General features: G+C 43.1%; 2 protein-coding genes across 3 annotated transcripts; one reads left to right on the top strand and one right to left on the bottom strand.

Moving 5' to 3' along the window:
• Positions 1–238: 238 nt before the first annotated feature.
• Positions 239–3,517, bottom strand: plekhb1 (pleckstrin homology domain containing B1). Its single transcript, XM_053441482.1, has 6 exons — positions 3,319–3,517; positions 2,393–2,545; positions 1,624–1,726; positions 1,498–1,537; positions 796–886; positions 239–372 (listed from the first exon to the last, which is right to left on the bottom strand). Exons 1-6 carry the CDS (start codon positions 3,359–3,361, stop codon positions 239–241), a joined length of 564 nt encoding a protein of 187 aa, XP_053297457.1. The 5' UTR covers positions 3,362–3,517.
• A 2,512-nt stretch (positions 3,518–6,029) lies between these two features.
• On the top strand, positions 6,030–16,482 carry LOC128456755 (tubulin-specific chaperone cofactor E-like protein). 2 transcript variants are annotated; one of them, XM_053441095.1, is made up of 9 exons: positions 6,030–6,111; positions 7,570–7,738; positions 9,014–9,162; positions 9,264–9,403; positions 9,633–9,814; positions 9,969–10,225; positions 10,312–10,438; positions 10,538–10,654; positions 13,326–16,482. In XM_053441095.1, exons 3-9 carry the CDS (start codon positions 9,024–9,026, stop codon positions 13,666–13,668), a joined length of 1,305 nt encoding a protein of 434 aa, XP_053297070.1. In that variant the 5' UTR covers positions 6,030–6,111; positions 7,570–7,738; positions 9,014–9,023; the 3' UTR covers positions 13,669–16,482. The 2 variants fall into 2 exon arrangements, with proteins under 2 accessions (XP_053297070.1, XP_053297071.1); XM_053441096.1 differs by having other exon boundaries at positions 6,039–6,111; positions 7,570–7,636.
• The last annotated feature ends 1,456 nt before the right edge of the window (positions 16,483–17,938 follow it).

Genomic DNA, 17,938 nt, shown 5'->3' with positions numbered 1-17,938 from the left:
GTTTTATTCTGTCACATGCAAAAGGGTAAATGATGAAATATGCTACATATACAAGCAGAAAGACACAAAGTACACACCATCCTCTTCAGCATAAGTGCCACATGCAAGTTTTGCACTTCAGAAATAAAACATAATAAGTTTCAGCAGATAAGGTTTGATAACATGGTACAAAAGAAAAAGACGCAGCGGTCGGGTGAAGTCTGTGGGGGGGGGGGGGGGGGGTCACTTCTGGTTCATCTCAGCAGAGAAACAGGGGCATCCAGAGGAAGGATCTCATGGCTGCTCCTGCTGCCATCCCTGCCAGCATTCCCAGAGCCAGATTCTCCACCACTCCGTCAAACGGGTCCCTCTGGACGACCACCTGATGGGTGCCTGAGAGAAGACGGAGGGAATTAATAAACTGTGAACACAGCTGAATGACACGTTATGTTTACAGAAGACCAGCCACATTATTACAGTCGTTTACAACAGGACTTTTCTGAATGGTAAGTTACAGCGTCTTCATTTTTGTTCAAGTTTTAGCAGGACAGTCGGCCATTGTAGGAGTAACGTCCCGAGTTACAGTACTTTATTATTAGGTTTAGAAATAGGGGACACTGAACATCTTGGCCCATAGTTTAACAAAATGTAACTAATATTATTTAATCATTATTTTTAAACTTATTACTTATAATGTTAATATAGTCCTTAGGTATAGAATTGCAAATGCCTCCCAAAAACTGTGGAATCACTGCCAAACGAAGCACTGGACGACTTTAACTAGTTTTTTTCACATGTGTCTTCACATCCACGTACCTGGTCCGGCTCCAGGCGTGATGTACACAGTGTGGTAGCCGTTGATCGGGATGGCCTGGTAGGAGTCTTCATAGGGGTCGTATGTGAAAACCTGCAGCAGGAGAAGAAAGCAGTGTTCTTAAACTGACTGATCGTGTCTCAGCCTTCACAGAGAAGCCTCCCTCTCGTTAGTCCGACTGTCAGCGATGATTAAATACTCAAAGAGAAGGTCGACTTTCAGGATTAATCCATTACTATTTGAAGTTTACTCAACGTTGACCTCAAGTAGTCGAGTAAACCTAACCGCTGTTTATAAAGATGGATGACATGCCAGCTACCAAAAGCTGAATCATCTTGATCGCCCCCTGATGGCTGGTATAGGCCATAAGCCCCGCCTCCTTACAGATGGACCCCAAAAGGTACATTTTTCTCAAAGGTGGTTTCTTGTCATTTTAGTTGGTTCCCAACACACAGATGTTTGATCAGGTGTTCATGTTTCTGATGGTTTTAATTAAGTATTTGATGCTACACTGACATTTGAGATTGACACGTGATTGGTCGAGAACAGGTATCGGTGGGACCCTGATACCGTAGCTCCACCCCTCAATCACTTCATCAAAGACTCTGACTCCAAACAATGTCAAGAGAGCAAAATGGCCGCAGCTTTTCAGTCGACCAATCTTTTCTCTGGTTGACCACAGCCGTTGATCGTGAGTCACTCACCGGGTTTCTCCTGGTCTCCAGCAGAGTCAGTTTCCATGCTCTGAAACAGAAACCACAGACAGATGAAGGTATATCAGCGGAGGTGAAGAGAGGCAGAGCCGACCAGAGGGAAGTGGAATCACCCACATTGACTCATCCTCGCTGTTCGAACACAGGTTGATCGTTGATCCGTCTCTGAGCTGAACCACGATGAGGTTGTCTCTGGGATTGCTCTCCGGTGGAGTCACACCTGGATACAGACAAGGTAAAGCAGTTATTCACCCACAAATTAACATATCACCATCACATTTACAATATTTTGTCCTTGATCTAATCAATTAACTGTAATTTACCTCACTGCCTCACTTCTTGTTGTAGTGGAACTTTAACTTTTGTGTATATAAAGTTTCCTGTCCAATGGTTTAGTAGTGTTTGGTACAATAAGCATAAAGTGAGAAATTTAGAACATGCAGGACCTTATAGGTAGTTACCTTCACCAATGAGATTATATTTTCACCCCTGTCCATTTGTTTGTTTGTTTGTTGGTTTGCTAAACAAAAATCATGCAATGGATTTCCCCAAAATTTGGTTGAAGAATGCGATATGGATCAGAAACGAACCCACACCATTTTGTAAATGATCCAGAGAAATGATTGGCTCCAGGAGTTTTTAATCACTTTCTTTAATATTGTTAATTACACCATATCCTTGGTAATAATCCATGGATCTTGACGAATATTACCAGACATATTTTTACCGGAAATCTGACACTCTAGTTCACCTAAGGAAACGGTTTATTGTCATTTTCTTAAACCGTTGCATTGTAGGTTAAAGTCAGGGTTCAACTGTCCTCCTGGCGCTTTTGTCCCATGAGGATGACCTCATGTAAAATGGCCTCATTACTCCTGTGCTCTACCTCCACACTCCAGGCCAGACCGCACGTCCTCACACGTGGTCTTCAGGCCGACGCGGTGCTCCAGCTCACGCCGGCTCTCGGCCTTGTAGAAGCAGAGGCTCCCGTCGATCCAGAGGTCGCACCAGTTTAACTTCCAGCGTTTCAGGACAGACGCTGTCGAGCAGAGACACAAGGTCATGTGATGCTGTCTTTGAGTTTTCGGGCGTGTGAAGTAAAATAAGTCAATATCTGAAACGGACTGTCCACTGACCTCAGATTGAACGTGTGTGTGTGTGTGTTTGTTTGTGTGTGTGTGTGTGTGTGTAGTCTTTTTTCAGCACATACAAACTGTCACTGTTGCCTGACCTCGTTAAGCCACTTAAAGACATGACCAGGGGTAATTAATGGGATTATAAATGACAGAGTTTCGTAACAGTTACACTTTTCAGCCTCGAGACAATGCTCCTGTGTTTTCTGTTTGTGCTTCAAACAAGAATTTATGCAAAACGATAAACAAATATTGAAGCTAAACGATAAATATTGACTGTGTCACTGTCTGTGAACTCCAACATTCCTGTTTCCTGTTTTGTCTGGAGCTTTTGTCGGACATCAGTCCTCATCTCTTATTCTCCTCTTCCTCATTTCCTCACTATTCTCTTCTGTCCACTTTGTGTTACAACATAAATTAATGAAGAATGTTAGAAAATGTCTTTAGCAGATTCCCTGAGCCCGAGCTGTCACCTGCTGATTGTATATTTTGTCTAAAAATATAATAGAAAACAAAAATGAACAATAAAAAGTAAAAAATTGAATTACTGATTATGAGATTGTTGCTTTCAGTAATTAAGCTAAACATATATCTCAGTTTTTGGTCCTTATCAAACTTGTTTTTCCCTGATAGCTGTTGATATTAACAATAGATAAACAACAACCCTGGATTCACTCACTTTGTCTCCACAGCCAGCCTGACTTCATGAGCACCATTGTCATTTGTTCTCCCAGTTTTCAACGATGATGATGTCAATGATAATCCAGAAGTAGCAAAATACGGAATTTAGATTTTATTGCTAAGTTAAAATGATCCAGTATCTGTTGTCAGCCTCCTGTGGCCTGGTTTATATTCCCTGCGTCCCTCAGACAGCAGCGTAGTGCTAGATTAGTCTGGTTGACTCACAGGATCATTCTGGATTAGGACAGTGTTTGGCCACGCCTCCTCCTCCCGTCACATCTTTGTCGTTCTTTCCGGACTCTTCCTGACTCCTCACACAGTCTTTACTTAAACTCTTTGTATTTATACGCTCATGAATCAAAATCATATCAGCACAGTTCAATTCATTCATGTGCACTTCTCTCTAAATTTGCTTCTACTCGTTAATCTCATAACAACATGAGGATTAGTCTCAGGTCAGTTATGAGTCTTCTCTGACTTCCTGCATGTGAAACACTGATGACCTCATTGCCTTTTGCAGCTCCCACAGAACGGACTGGTTTCTCTTGTCTACCAGTCCCTTGGTAATGTAAAGGTCTTAATCGAGAACCATGATTTTCTTACATTTGTAGTAATGCATCAAACCGCCAAATTTGAGCGTAAAAGTTTTCTAATCTACTATTTATTTTATTTTAACGTTTATATCGTCTACAAATCTGGATTGCCTCATTCATCCAGTGGTTGAGATGCCAGAGAACCAGACTCAGTGTGGGCGACAGCTGCCTCGACCGGTTGGGTGAGCGGGGAAAAATGCGAAGGAGAGGAGAGATGGGTGGAAACACTTTTTATTCTTTAATAATAATAATTGTTGAAACGGGGGGCAGAGAAACTGAGGGAAGGGGAGAAGTGCTCAGTGGATGAAGCATTTTGGACCAACTGGAGTTTTCACATACTTCCTGTGACATCCTGATAATAGATGTAGTGTAAATGTCTTAAATTCACTCAGCTCTGTCTCTTTGAATATATCTGAAGATAGGATGGGACTGTGTTTTACATGTTGTGTGTATATTTGTGTCTTTCAGTCAATTGGACAAATGCAGTCTGATGATGCTGCTCAACTTCCTGGAATCAAAGAGGAAGAACAAGGAGCTCGCTGCCGAGAACGCTGCTCTGAATGAGGAGGCCACTGAAAATGCTAAACTGAGGAGCCAGAGAAAAATAAAACACCACTCTGAAGAAGCAGGCGGCACAAAACACTGCTCTGCCTGCGGAAAATGCTGCTCTGTCTGCAGTTAACAATAATCTGAAGAGGCAGCTGTCTGCTGAACAGTTAGCTCTGGCAAAAGCAAACACCGCACAAAAGAAGATGGCTGTTGAGATCGCAGTTCTAAAGGAGCATGTGGCAGAGAAAGGGAGAGTGAGGAGGAACATTTTCCACTTATTTCTCTTTAAACGCCGGAGCTAGTCCTAATCTCGTCTCTCATCCTTCCTCTCCCTCAAACATCCCTTCATGCTGAACTCATTGACAAATTAAATGTTGGAAACGAATGCTTGTTTTATGTTGACTATTTTGTTTTCATAATCGTCGGAAGCAGTAATTGAAATGCAATGAATCGCTCATCCCTTTTAACAACTGATCAACTGAAACAGCCATTTACAGAGATCTGCCATTCCACTAATAAAGCATTTTTTTAATCAGTCTTACCACAAACACTTGAGCCCACAGTGAAAGCTCTGACTCCTGGTGAAACGCACACACTGTTAGATGCTTTTCAATGTGCAGCAACAAGGAGCCACATGGAAAAACACTACAATGCGATGCAAAACTGCATTTCACTGAACACAAACAATATATGGGTCTTTAATGTAACACATCAGATATCTGGAAATGTATCAATTAACCCCATCTCCTCATACTTCATTTGCAAACACAGAAAATACTTTTCAATGTCTCATATCACACACCGTCAGATTGACCCTGTGACCCTCTGGAGGGTTGAGAAACGTATTATTTATGGAGTCAAGAGGTGTTTATGACTGCCATCTGGTGGCCGCATAAGGTAAGCCTACTTTACTATATTAAAACTATTGCATTACATAAATAATAGAGGGGTAAAAAACCTTGGACAAACAAAAGATATGACGTAAAAGTGAAACAGATAAAGTAATTAAATAAATAATAAAAGACCGAATGATACACTAATAACTTACCTGTACAGAATGAAATAATAATAATAGTAATAATAACATTAAATATGCTGTCAGGCCCCAAAGCCCAAAAGCTCTGGAGCAACTCGCCCGAGGAAATCACGCCGTCAGAGTCAGAGCAACACTTTACCGTATTTCTACCAGAAAAACATTATAATTGATTTATTATCTATTCTCCGTTTCATTATAATACTTATTCAACAGTTATGTACTTCATTGACTTGCTTTGTGCTTGGACAAATGCTATGTAAATCAAGTTTTCATTATCATTATTTACTTTATTGAGTTGTTTGATGTTTGATGTCATGTTCTATTGCCTGTATTCCAAAATATGTCCAACATCTTTAGGACAATTTTCTTTATTATCATTCAGAAAATAACATTTTAATTGCTAAATGTTTATTTGGCACATGAAGCCCTCAATTATATCCTGCGTCTGTTTTATTATTTATATTTTTTTATTAAAAGTACAGTGAGAAGAAATGGGGGGTGGGGGAGAGTCGTTTAAAACACGACATTTCCGGTAGAGGAGGCGTGTCTTAACTTGTCAACTCACAGAAGAACAACAAACCACTAACAGAACGCGGAGGAGGCTCCTGTGAAGGTGAGTGTTTGAAAACATGCCGTCAGTGACTAATCACAACATGTGGTGAGTTGTGCGCGTGTCGGTGAAAACCAGTCGGTTTCTAACATCGTCACAAGTCGTTGTTGCCTTCACGATCTGCAGCGACGAACCGACAACTCGTTACAATGTCGCACTTTTACACGTTTGACACTTCGGCCTTTCATCTCTTTGATGTGAATAAATGCACGTTCTCTTTCTCTTTGTTGTTTATTGTGTTATTTTTTTCTTCCTCACGTGCGCTATCTCACGCATCCAGGCCTCGTACACAAACAACCCCCCCCCCCTTTCCGAACCTGCTGTCAGCAGTGTTCCGCCGAACCTCCTTGAAAGATCTCTGAATTTAAAGTTTCCTCGCTGTTCATCGCATTGTAACGAAGGGCCACTGTGATAATTTGTATCCCCTACGAGTTCCCGTGGGTCATAATTAAAATCGGCACCAATATTGTAGTAAATAAAATGTATTGTTTCCCAGAAATCCGCAGCTCTTTGGAGGTGTTTTCTTTTATTTTTTCGCCACTGGACCATAGAGGGCAGTAGCGAGCAGCTATTATGACGATGTGAGGAATTGAGGAAAGGTTTTAAGATTCCACTTTTGAATTGTAAAAACATATTTAAATGTGTTATTTTGCTTTTAGTCTAGTATCTGATGTGTCCTTATTTTTGAAGCACTCTGTTTGTTTTGGAAGGTGCTATAGAAATATAGTTATTATTTTATAGTTATTTTCTTGTAAAGGATCAACGGTTATCAGTGGTCACACATTATGGTTGATGGTTTTCATAACTCTAGTCTGACATGTTCACTTGTTTTTAATTGTCATTTTTACTGCCTTAAGTGTTCAGGTTTCTAGTTACTTTTCTTGCTTTGTCGTCAAAGCCCTTTGTAAACTCTGTTTTTAAAAAGTGCTAAATAAATAAAGTTTACTAATATTAATTTTTTATTCAGAGCTTTTTACAAAGAGGAGGTCAGACTGATCCTCGGCCGTCACTGGTTTTCTTGTCCTCGTTAGGATTGAACTTTTTTGGAATGTAAAAATGTTATTCTAGTTTTTGATCTTTAACTTTCTTACAGCTCCTATGGAAGGTGCTTTAGAAATAAAGTTATTATTATTTCCCAGTTTTTTCTTGTAAAGTTCACAGGTTATCAGAGGTCGCAGTGGTGAAGGTAACACTATATGTGCTGACTGGATGGTTTCATCACTTTAGTCTGACATATGTTAATCAGAGCTTTTTAGAAGATGAAAGTCGGACTGATCCTTAGACGTCCACGACTTTTCCTTTGTCCGCCTCATGATACACGTTTCACTTCTTTCAGTGTGGATTCGAGATCTTTCTCTCTGGGCATCTGAGGATATATTCTGAATCCACACGAACAGAAATGAGTTTTGATGCTCCTCTGCTTGTTTCATCAAAGTTCTCATCAGTCTGTTCCCTCATCAGGGGTGGAGGCATGTGATGTGACGTGCTGCTGAAAACGGGCTCTGCTTTGGTCTCCGCTACATCAGAGGTGAGAGACTGAAGATCTGTGTAACGAGAAACTGTGCCTGACAGAAACATCAGACAGACTCCGGACGCGACGCTCGGACGTTTGGCAAACGCAGCACCTCAGGTGGGCTGAGTTTAAGATGATCCCATCACATTTGTCTGAAACTGATAGGGCTGATCAGGGGTCGGGAGTCCGGGTCACATGGGTGTTGTGTGAGAACAGACAACCAGTGTCAATACAAACCAATCAGCCACGCCATTAGAAATAAAGCCTGGCCGATAAGGACACTTGGGGGCTGATGAGATACCGACATTATGGAATGAAATCATACAGATACTTGTATATTGGCCAATATGTGATTCCCAAGATGCCGTAATAAAATCCTAATGAGAAAGAAATGTAAACGTGTAAGTGTATATGTATTCTATCTTTAAATTGTTTGTAGCAAAAAAAAGCAGCATATCTGGAAATTGGAAAAGCTAAATTTAAATAAGTTTACTTCAATGATTGATTGATTATTCAAAAATCCAATGATTTCATTATTTTTCTTCTTTTGTCGTAGTTTTTTTTGCTGTTTTAATGTCTTTCTTTTTATTTATTTATTATTGTTTTTAAATATACATAGAAACATAGAAATATAAAAGGATAATACACAGCAAGGTGCTTCACGTCGGACATGACATAAAACACACTAGTCCTCCACCTGAACACATTTGAGTGTGGGGTCCCATATCTTATCACCGCCCCCTCTATCTTCATTATATAATCTCAGTCTCTCCACATTTCACGTGTTTGACTTCTCTTTTAAACCACAAATCCTAATCAGTTTCCAACGCCTCACAAAAGTGAACACAACATTCATGTAATGTTGTGTTCACTTTGTGGACTTATTGTTTCAGCTCTGGAGAATCTGTCTTTCAGGAGGAACAGGCGGTGCAGCTTCACTAAGGAGTGCATCCGGCAGATAAGCACCTGCTCTTGTCAGTGCAGCGTCACTTCTCACGTTTCTGTTTCTGTGTCTCGTGGGTTATTTTCTATGATGGTTTATTTTTAGACACTTTAATTCCACCCCCCCACACACACACAGAGAAAAACATGAAAACTTACAGCAAACAGGAGAAAAAGGGCCTCAGTGAAACAGTTTGAAGAGACTGACACTGATCTGATTGTGGTTTATATTGTGTTGTCTATTCCAGTGTCTGTCCTCCACCTAACCCCTAACCCAGTAGTTTAAAGTATTCTCACATATTAACAGTAAAACCAGAGAAACTGATAATGTTATATATAATGCACACCACAAAACAATCAAACCTTAATGGCAAAGAAAACGCATTTAGATTTAAGGAGATAAATAAAACACCTCGTGACTTTCTCTCTTTTGTATAAACTCTCATTCAGGGCTGGAACCATGGAGTCGTCCTCTGATGAAGAGGAGGTGCGCACCTTCGTCCAGGGCGTCAGCGAGAAGTACAGCCCAGACAATTTCCCCTTTGGCCAAGGCCTGGGGGTAGTGGTTCTGTCCACCCCTCCAGGATCTCCGGTCAAGGGTGAGAGACGCCCCCCCCAGACTGTGTTAATGAGATCCAAACCATTCGTCAAACATACCACATCACCATCGTTTTGTTTTGTTCTTTCTTCCTGTCTGCAGATCGCGTCTTCCTGCCCAGTATTCTGGTTCTGAACTCCTGTGGAATCAGTAAAGCCGGCGACAAGTCGGACGTCGCAGCGTTCTGCGCTCACGTGGTGGAGCTGGACCTGTCCCACAATCAGCTCAATGACTGGGGAGAGGTAAAGAAGGAGATGTTGGGTGGAGTTTGACTTGGAAAAGGATTTCTCTCATTAACGTTCTTATTTGTTTGGGCTGCATGAAGCTTTCACACTCAGCCAGGAGGTTATGTTATCGTCCCTTTGTTTGTCAGCAGGATTACGCAAAAACTAGTGATCGGATTTAAATAAAATCAAAATTTTTGGACATATTTAATATTTGTTTGTGTTTTTCATTAACGTGGGTTGCCAGATCTGCACCATCGTCTCCAACACCCCCCACCTGGACTTCCTCAACCTGAGCATGAATCCTCTGAGCGGCGCCGAGCTGGAGCCCAGCATGGCCGAGATCTTCTTCAGGGTCCGACAACTTGTCCTGATCAACACAAACGTCAGCTGGGACACCGTGCACACGCTCACACAACACACACCAGAGTAAGTGTAACATGGGAATCGCGGTAACTGTGTTTTTGATGGAATCTCTCTCAGTTTTCTGATGTGAAAATGTACAGAAAATTGCGTCCGGACATTATAACGAACAGCAGGAGATTGTACAATTTGAACTAAGTCCCTGCGCCTCGTCTTCCAGGCTGGAGGAGCTTTTCCTGTGCCTGAACGGCTACAACACCGTGTCGGAATCCCAGACTTCCTGTCCGTCGCTACGTCTGCTGCAGATCACAGACAACCATCTGCAGACCTGGTCGGAGGTGAGGAAGTTTGGTCCGATGTACCCGTGTCTGACGAAGCTGGTGCTGGCCAATAACAGCGTGGAATCTGTGGGGGACACTCAGGAAAGCCTGCCGCGCCTGTTCCCCAACCTGCGCTGCATCAACCTCAACAACTCAGGTGTGAGAGGGCGAACAGAGAAGATGTGCAGTTGTCGGTGCTCGTTGCAAACGGATGTGACAGCGCTGTGATGTTGTGTGATGCAGGGCTGAGTGAATGGGAGGACATTGAGAGGCTGAATTTCTTCCCTAAGCTGGAGGAAGTCAAAGTGATGGGGATTCCTTTACTGCAGCCGTACACGACGCAAGAGAGACGCAGCCTCATCCTAGCACAGTGAGCTGAAAGGATTCCTTACAGCACATGCATGTTACACACGTGTGTTTGATGTTTTATCATTATACGACAACATTCTGCTGCTGCTCCCGCCTGCAGGCTGCCATCTGTAGTGGTGTTGAACGGGGGTTCGGTGTCTAGCGGAGAGAGGGAGGACGCTGAGAGGTTCTTCATCAGGTTCTACCAGGACTGTCCCAAACAGGAGCTTCCCGAGAGGTACTCAGACACACAGTAAACATTCTGTACACACATGTTTATCAGTATCTCAAGTAGTTAATCGTGCATTTTTATTTGTATATATATTTGATATACTGCCAACGCACTTTTAACATGCCCCTTAAATGTGCAATAACTCCGACCACTAGGGGTGTCTCAATCAGAACAATAGGCGCTGAAGATGGACTTGGTCTGACTGCGACTACAGGGGCGGAGTAGAAACACCACAGACGTCAGGTCGAACACGTTTTACTTCTCGTAGTGACGAGAACAGCGGTCGATCTCGCAGCTCTCGCTAACTGTCAAAGCAGCGTGATTCATAAGTCGTTTGAAGTTATAGCAGAAACGGGCGAAGACGCAGGTAAAGTAGAAAGTATGCAATTAAAAAAGAATAATTAAACATACCTGGATTCGCCTCTTGGTCCGTATCAATAACAGTATTCCATAAAAATCACATCACAGTCGAAACATGACTCAAGTGTCTCTGTCCTCAAATACATTTACAATATGTGATATACATTTTGAAGTGCCCGCCCTCCTCGGGGCCGACACATGTGAAATAATTGTCAACGCTCTTCACCGGCTGCATTCCACTTAACCCGGGCAGAATGTCGGAGAGGGATTTGTGAAGGAAGGTGTAGTCACCGGCTGAGGAACACTAACCTTTGGGAGACAATGCCGCTACTCTCTGCCTCCTCAATGAGGCCTTTGTGCCGGGAAATCTCTGATTGGAAAACTGATACATGAGGTAGCAGGTAGATTTTTTTATACACATATATATATATATATATATATATATACACAGGTACTGTGTCAACCTCAAACCTTAAGATGAGAGATTGATTGATTATCACGTGCAGCAGACGCAGCTCTAACGGTTTCAAAATTATGAATTATGCTGGATCAGAGGAAAAGGAAAAGCCGGCTTTGCATCATGAAGGTGTATTTCATAATTTTGCTGTGTTTATCTTAAGCCATGTCCAAACGGCCACAGACGTTTTCTTTCTCCATCTTCAGCTCCGTGTCTGAAATTCTTTCCCTCCTGTCGGTAAATGTCACGTTAGTGGTTCTTGGTCCGGAGCCAGGTTCTCAGGGAAGGTTCCCGAGGTCAGGGATCGCCGTGCCTGCATGTGGGTGTTGTGGGGGTGTCGGACAAGCTCGGTGAGCAGTGAACACACCGCTATCCGCTTTCCCTTCGTGGCCTCGCTCACCCGAGAGATCAGAGCTCTACTGGGAAGGTCGCAGCCTCTCGGGTGAACACATCTGATGCTGGATTTGAGAAGCTATAAACACAGCTCAAATATAAAACCTGTATCAGACTTGTAGAGACAGATATACCTCAAAATATGAACGGTGGAAAAAGGGTTCGAGGCTGGACAGGAAACAGAAAATGTGTTGTCTGGACAGGAAGGATTAGCTCCAAGGAAAGGGTGAAAAAGAAGGAGAGGTTTTGAAAAAAACGAAACTTGAGATTGAGCGTATCCTGGAGAATAAGTAGAGAGGGAGTGAAAGGGGAACCGGGGATACTGAGGACCAGAGTCTGGGAGGGAAGAGAGGATATCACCATTTAAACTTTTTAAGCAGCTCGTTTTTCACCAGGGGAACCGGAGAAATGGCTAAGATCTGGCCCGGACAGTTTCCGAGTTAGCTCCAAAATGTCGTTTGTTTAAGGATACCGGGAAAAAAACAATTAGCGGGCTATACCTTGTTATCACCTGCAGCATTATTTACCAAGCTAACCACCTTTTAAATGAAGCCTTTTAGCGAAATGGCTTTTCCCTAGAATGGCACTTTGTACACTGTGGCCTTAGAGGAGAATTCCCAGGGCGCAGCAGGAGGTTTTGCCGGAGACTCCGGGTCGGGGACGGGCTTTGTGGAGGAGTTCTGGGGAGGGAGGGGAAGTTGTCTTTGATTGACCAAGCTGTTACCGTAGCTTTGAAAGCACAGGACCTTTTCTCCTGGATTTTATTTAATCGTTCCTGGGTCCTTATCTGAAACACGCATTCCCTGGAGGCGGCTGAGAGGTTTCTCACAGCGAGAGAGAGGCAGACAACTCGGTGTTGCTCTGCTTCCTCGTACCTGTTTCTCTGCTCGTTCTAATTTACTTATTAGTTCAAACAACTTGAGTAGAGACACCGGAGATTTTTCGGGGGAAATCACAAGTTGGAAGTTGGAACTCTGATAAGAGATGATGCCATAAAGGCTGTTTGTCGGTTGGTCAATACAAATCTGCTGATATGAGCGTTTCACAGTCTAATTGTTATCAGCGTTCATATCTGCTGATACAAAAACTGTTATTTTACAGAATTAACTAAACATAGAAAACATTTATGAATACACTTTACATTTTCTTAATTCCAGTTTTCTATATTTGTGAATTTTCAATCGAGGGTCTGTGTCAGCTGTCAATCACGACCCCTTTCAAAAACAAATAAAGAGGATCATTTGAACAAACATCAGTCTGATAACAACAAACTTAAAAGACAGAAACCTTTGAAAAGATGTATTTTAATGTGTTAAAATAGGTTTCTGAGTTGTACTCCAGCCAGCCACCAGGGGGCGATCCAGATGATGAGGCTTCACTTTCAGCCTGTCACCCACTTGTCTACCAATAGTCTTAACAAGTCAAATGATAAAAACTGATCTAACCTGATCCGCGCACTCCTCACAGGTACCACATCCTCGTATCCAAGTACGGTCAGCTGGCCCCGCTGGCGGAGGTGGACCTGAGTCCCTCCTGCACCGTGGTGGATGTCCGCTGGGGGGACAGGGTGGAGAAGGTCAGCCTCCACCTGGAGCAGACAGTCAGCGACTTGAGGAAGCACCTCCGAGCGGTGCTGCAGCTGCCCACCAGCGGGATCAGGCTCTTCTACATCAAGCGGGAGCTGTGCTCGGTGCTGGGACAGGAGGAGCTGAGGTGGGGCAGTCGGGCGCTCCACTCCTACCGCATCCAAGACGGAGACGAGATTCTAGTCGTGCCCAAAGTGAAAAGCCGCTGCAGCTCCTCAGATTAACGCCGGTTTTCGAATGAGTAGGACTTCGTGGGTTTTGGGTAATAGACACTTCCTGGATACTAAGCTTCGATTTGAGCCTTTTTTGGTTTGTTGAATGTAGAGAGGTTTGCTGTCCACCACGATGGACGAGTTCATACAGTCATATATTTGCACAGACAGTAGGAGTTCCATGTTCACACAGTGTGTAACTTTAATGCAGTAAGCGTCTCATTCATCACGAACATTATACAAAACCCTTGGTTCTCTAAAAGAAACAACAGCTGCCAAAAATGACAAATTAACCCACAATTGCACATTCATTTTGAAACTAAAACCACTTGATGACCTTATAATGGGTGTTTGTCCAGTTAGGACAAACACCCCCCCTTGTATCACCTGATCATTGATGAAAATGTTGTTTTATAGAATATAAATCCCCAGCGTTCCCATTCACACATTTTAATAATTATTTGTGTTGAGGAAAATGTTGAAATCGTTTTTTTTTGTGGGGTTAAAGCAAAAATGTATGCTACTCAGTTGGATTTTAAAAACATCAGTTGCTGCGTTCCGTAGTTTCCCCGTATGCCGAGTTAATCTCCACCGTCATCAGAAGCTCGCGTTTTCGCTCTGTTTTAGTTTTTTTTTGTAGGTTTGAAGATTTTGCCGGTTTACCGCGAACTCTGAGACCAGGGAACCGGGCCGGTCTAAAGCCTGGCAGGCAACAGTTTATATATCTGCTCTTTAAAACAGAAAACGACAAAGCCTAAGGACTGCGTCTCCATGTGATCTTTCAAGATGAGTTCTAACAAGAGGATGTTAGGTCGGCAAGAAACATCATACCAGGCTCAGATCATGAAGCTGCATTTTTTGGACCTTCAATCAAGCAGAGGATCTTATGAGAATGTTGTTTTCGAGAATTTGAGTTAAGTAAGTTATACAAATAAATCTCTGCTGTGGGTGAAGATCCTGTTATAACCCCCGAGCTGAAGCACGAACGCAGAACGTTGGTGATAACGTCGAGCTGCTGCTGCCGCTCAGTGAAGGCACCCTGGCAGGAAGTCGGGGGGTCTTGGGTCCGGGACAGAGAAACAGAAGGAGAGCAGTGACGCTCAGGTTACTGCTCAGGTCTTCTGGCTCTTCTGTCCATCCCATGAATGGAGCGGCTCTCTGTCCCTGCAGCTGAGAAACGCTGAGGCCCCGTCGGTCTGGTAACCACACACCGGCTGCTGTGTCACGGACACTTCCGCCGTATTTAGGTTCGAACGGGTTCAACCGACAGGCTCTTGACCCTCAGCCGCTCCCCTCACCGTGTCCTTCACGCCCGTCCCACAAACCTGACACTCGCTGTCTCACAGGATGTGAAGCTCGAGAACTTCTGCTGAGTCGCCGGCCTTTCTTACTTTCTTACTTTATTGACTCACAAACATGTTTACACCGCACGGAATTCAAGCAAAACATACAATATTACTAGAAGGTTACTCGGTAGAGCTCATACCTCCAGCAAGATCCAACGGTCCCCTAAATATGAGAAGAAATCATTAGTTTTGTCATAATTGCGTTGACGAACAAACAAATAGACGGGAGGAAACATAACCTGCATGGCTGAGGTAATAACAGTTCAAAAAGATGAAGATAAAGTCCTCACCACCTGTGCTCTATGATGAGAGTGCAGTAAAGCTGGTTATCATCATGACTCAGCTGACTGCTGTTGTGTTTTCTGTGTTTGCTCGGCTGCAGATGTGTGATAAACCACAGCTCTGACATTATCAGCTCTTGAGCCTGTTTGAAATGTGTTCTCTTGAGCTTGTGGCCAAAGTAGGCAGTGAAAAGCCCAAAAACAAAACTTGACATTGGTTGTAAATAGATCAAACCACTGTCCAGTTCACTGAACCTGCACAACCTCACCCAGCCCACCGGGACTCGATGTACGTGAAAACACAAATTGAGTTTTAGACCCAAGAAATTCAAATTATAAATACTGAGAAACCCAGAGAGATTTTTCAAAGGGTTGTATGTCTCAAACATCTGGTTTCGTCCCTCAGTCCAATGTCGGACAGGTCTGGTTGTGGAAGGTTCTAGATGAAGTGTATATTGAAGGTGTTTCTGTGCATGTAGAGATGTGTTCTAACAATGACCTGGATGTGTGTTGCTCAAACTTGACTCGTGAGGCTTTAATTGCCGGCGTTTATGTTTTGAGGGGCGATGAAGGTGCCAGGACGAATTCGTTCTGTCCGGATGAAGCAAGTGTTTTGCCTTGTGTCAAAACCACGTGAAAATATGTTGAAATGCTGTGTCGGCCTGGAAGTGCTGTCTCTATCACTCCTCTAACAGACTTTCTTGGTGTAGTAGATAACTGGAGATCTCTCTTGGGTGTTTTCTGACTCACTTGTGCGATACCATATGACAGAGTGGCTACATGGGAAATTATGGGATGTCTTTTTGTTTGTGACGTGGGTTTGCATGTTCTGATGTTTCTTGATATACGGTAGTTGATTTAAATTGTGTGTGAGATGTGTCCTTTCAGGGAAACAAGTTGTTAATGGGCATTATTTTTGATTTAGAATTTTTTTTTAAAGATCTGTGCTTCTTTCATCCTCAGCTTTATTCCTCATTAATACCAAATACAAATATTATTACACGTGAACAAGTCTATGAAAAGAATTGCTGGGTTTGTGCTGTTTAGTACATGGTTTTTAATTTATGTCACGTTTTCGTTCTGTAGTTTGTGTATCTTGACATTTTTTTTGAGATTATATTGTAATTTCTTCACCTGTACTGTGACCTGGTGATTTCACTTCTCCTAAAAAAATAAATTATAAATATCACAGTTCACAACATTGTTGTATTTTTATGGTTCAGGAGCACAGACATGTAAATAAAGATGGACGAGGCTTCTCCACTTCCTCCCACTGTCCATAAATGAGGCCATTATCCTGCTACTGGAGCTACACTCACAAGACGTTATCGCAAAACATAGCAAACGCGTAATTGCTGCAAAAATTGCTTTCATCAACCACCGCAGATCTTTTCAAAGACCTGATTGAAAGACCAGCTGTAAAGTAGGACAACCAGGTGACAGAATAGTTCTTGTTGGAGGCAGCGTTGTGACCAGCTCAGATCCGTTTCACACACTGAATGCTTGGCTGTGGAGAAGATTGGATTGTGCAGATCTTCTCTCTTTCTGGCAGGCGTGATTCGGTGGCGCTGCAAAGAGTCCATTCCATACGTGTCAGGCGGTGTTGGGTTTCTGGGGCATTCCCTTTATTTTTTCCCCTCCTTCTCGTCCAACAGCATAACTCTAATCCTGAGTGCGATATCTATGCCACCCACCCCTCGAGACACCGTCACCAGCAGCACCCAGTTCGGGAGCGGAGGAGCCAGTGGACCATTCAGTCACAACGGTGCTCCTGACATTTTTGACTTTAATTGTATTAAGAAGCAGCTCTGACGTTGATTCAGGAAAACAGTACAAGCTCTTCATTTACCACCCGGGTCTGGAATAATAAATAAATATTTTCAGTCTCAGCTTGTGTCTCAGTACTTTGTGAAATCCATTAAATCCACTTCCTGCCTTCTGACATCATCTGGTATCTCTAGTGGTTCCCTGATTCTCTAGCTTTTAGGACCACCGTTGCGTTGACTGTTTTGGGTTTTAGGGAAATGTCTCGACATCTATCGAATGGACTGACATAGAAGTGGATACGGTATACACAGGGAGGGGTCACGTCATTTTCCGAGGTTTGATGTAGCTCCACAAACATGGCCAAAGTTTTTTTATCCAGTGAAATAGCTCAGATCGATGTATGTGGACTTTCTTTATCCTAAAATTATGTTTATTTACCCTGTGGAGACAGATAAACCTGAGCAGTTTGACTTTAGCATTTAGCTTAACACATATGTTGTATTGAATAGGCAGGTTCCACATAGAAATTCACCCCAGCGGAGAGTTATGGACATTGTTTATAAATACGATAAATACGTCATTTTTTTTAATAGCTTGGTCATAATGGATCCCTCTTCAAAAGCCACTGCAGTTCCTGTGTTGACCACAACCACTTTCACAATATGTCAATCCAAGAACATGGCTATAACCCAACTGTCATGGAGCCCAGAGACGTTCGCTGATGGAAGGTCAGACTTAAGGCCGATTTATAGTCGGGTTGTACGCACGCACGCAGGACACGCAACACGCCCCTCGCGTGCCCTCTTGCGGCTTGCGTGCGTCCGCCAATTTTTCTAACTATACGACAAAGCGACGCGAGCCTCACACAGCCCGCAAGGCTTGTGATTG

Source organism: Pleuronectes platessa, chromosome 15 (assembly GCF_947347685.1).
Source record: "Pleuronectes platessa chromosome 15, fPlePla1.1, whole genome shotgun sequence".
NCBI lineage: Eukaryota > Metazoa > Chordata > Actinopteri > Pleuronectiformes > Pleuronectidae > Pleuronectes > Pleuronectes platessa.
This window is presented reverse-complemented; position numbering and strand designations above follow the sequence as displayed.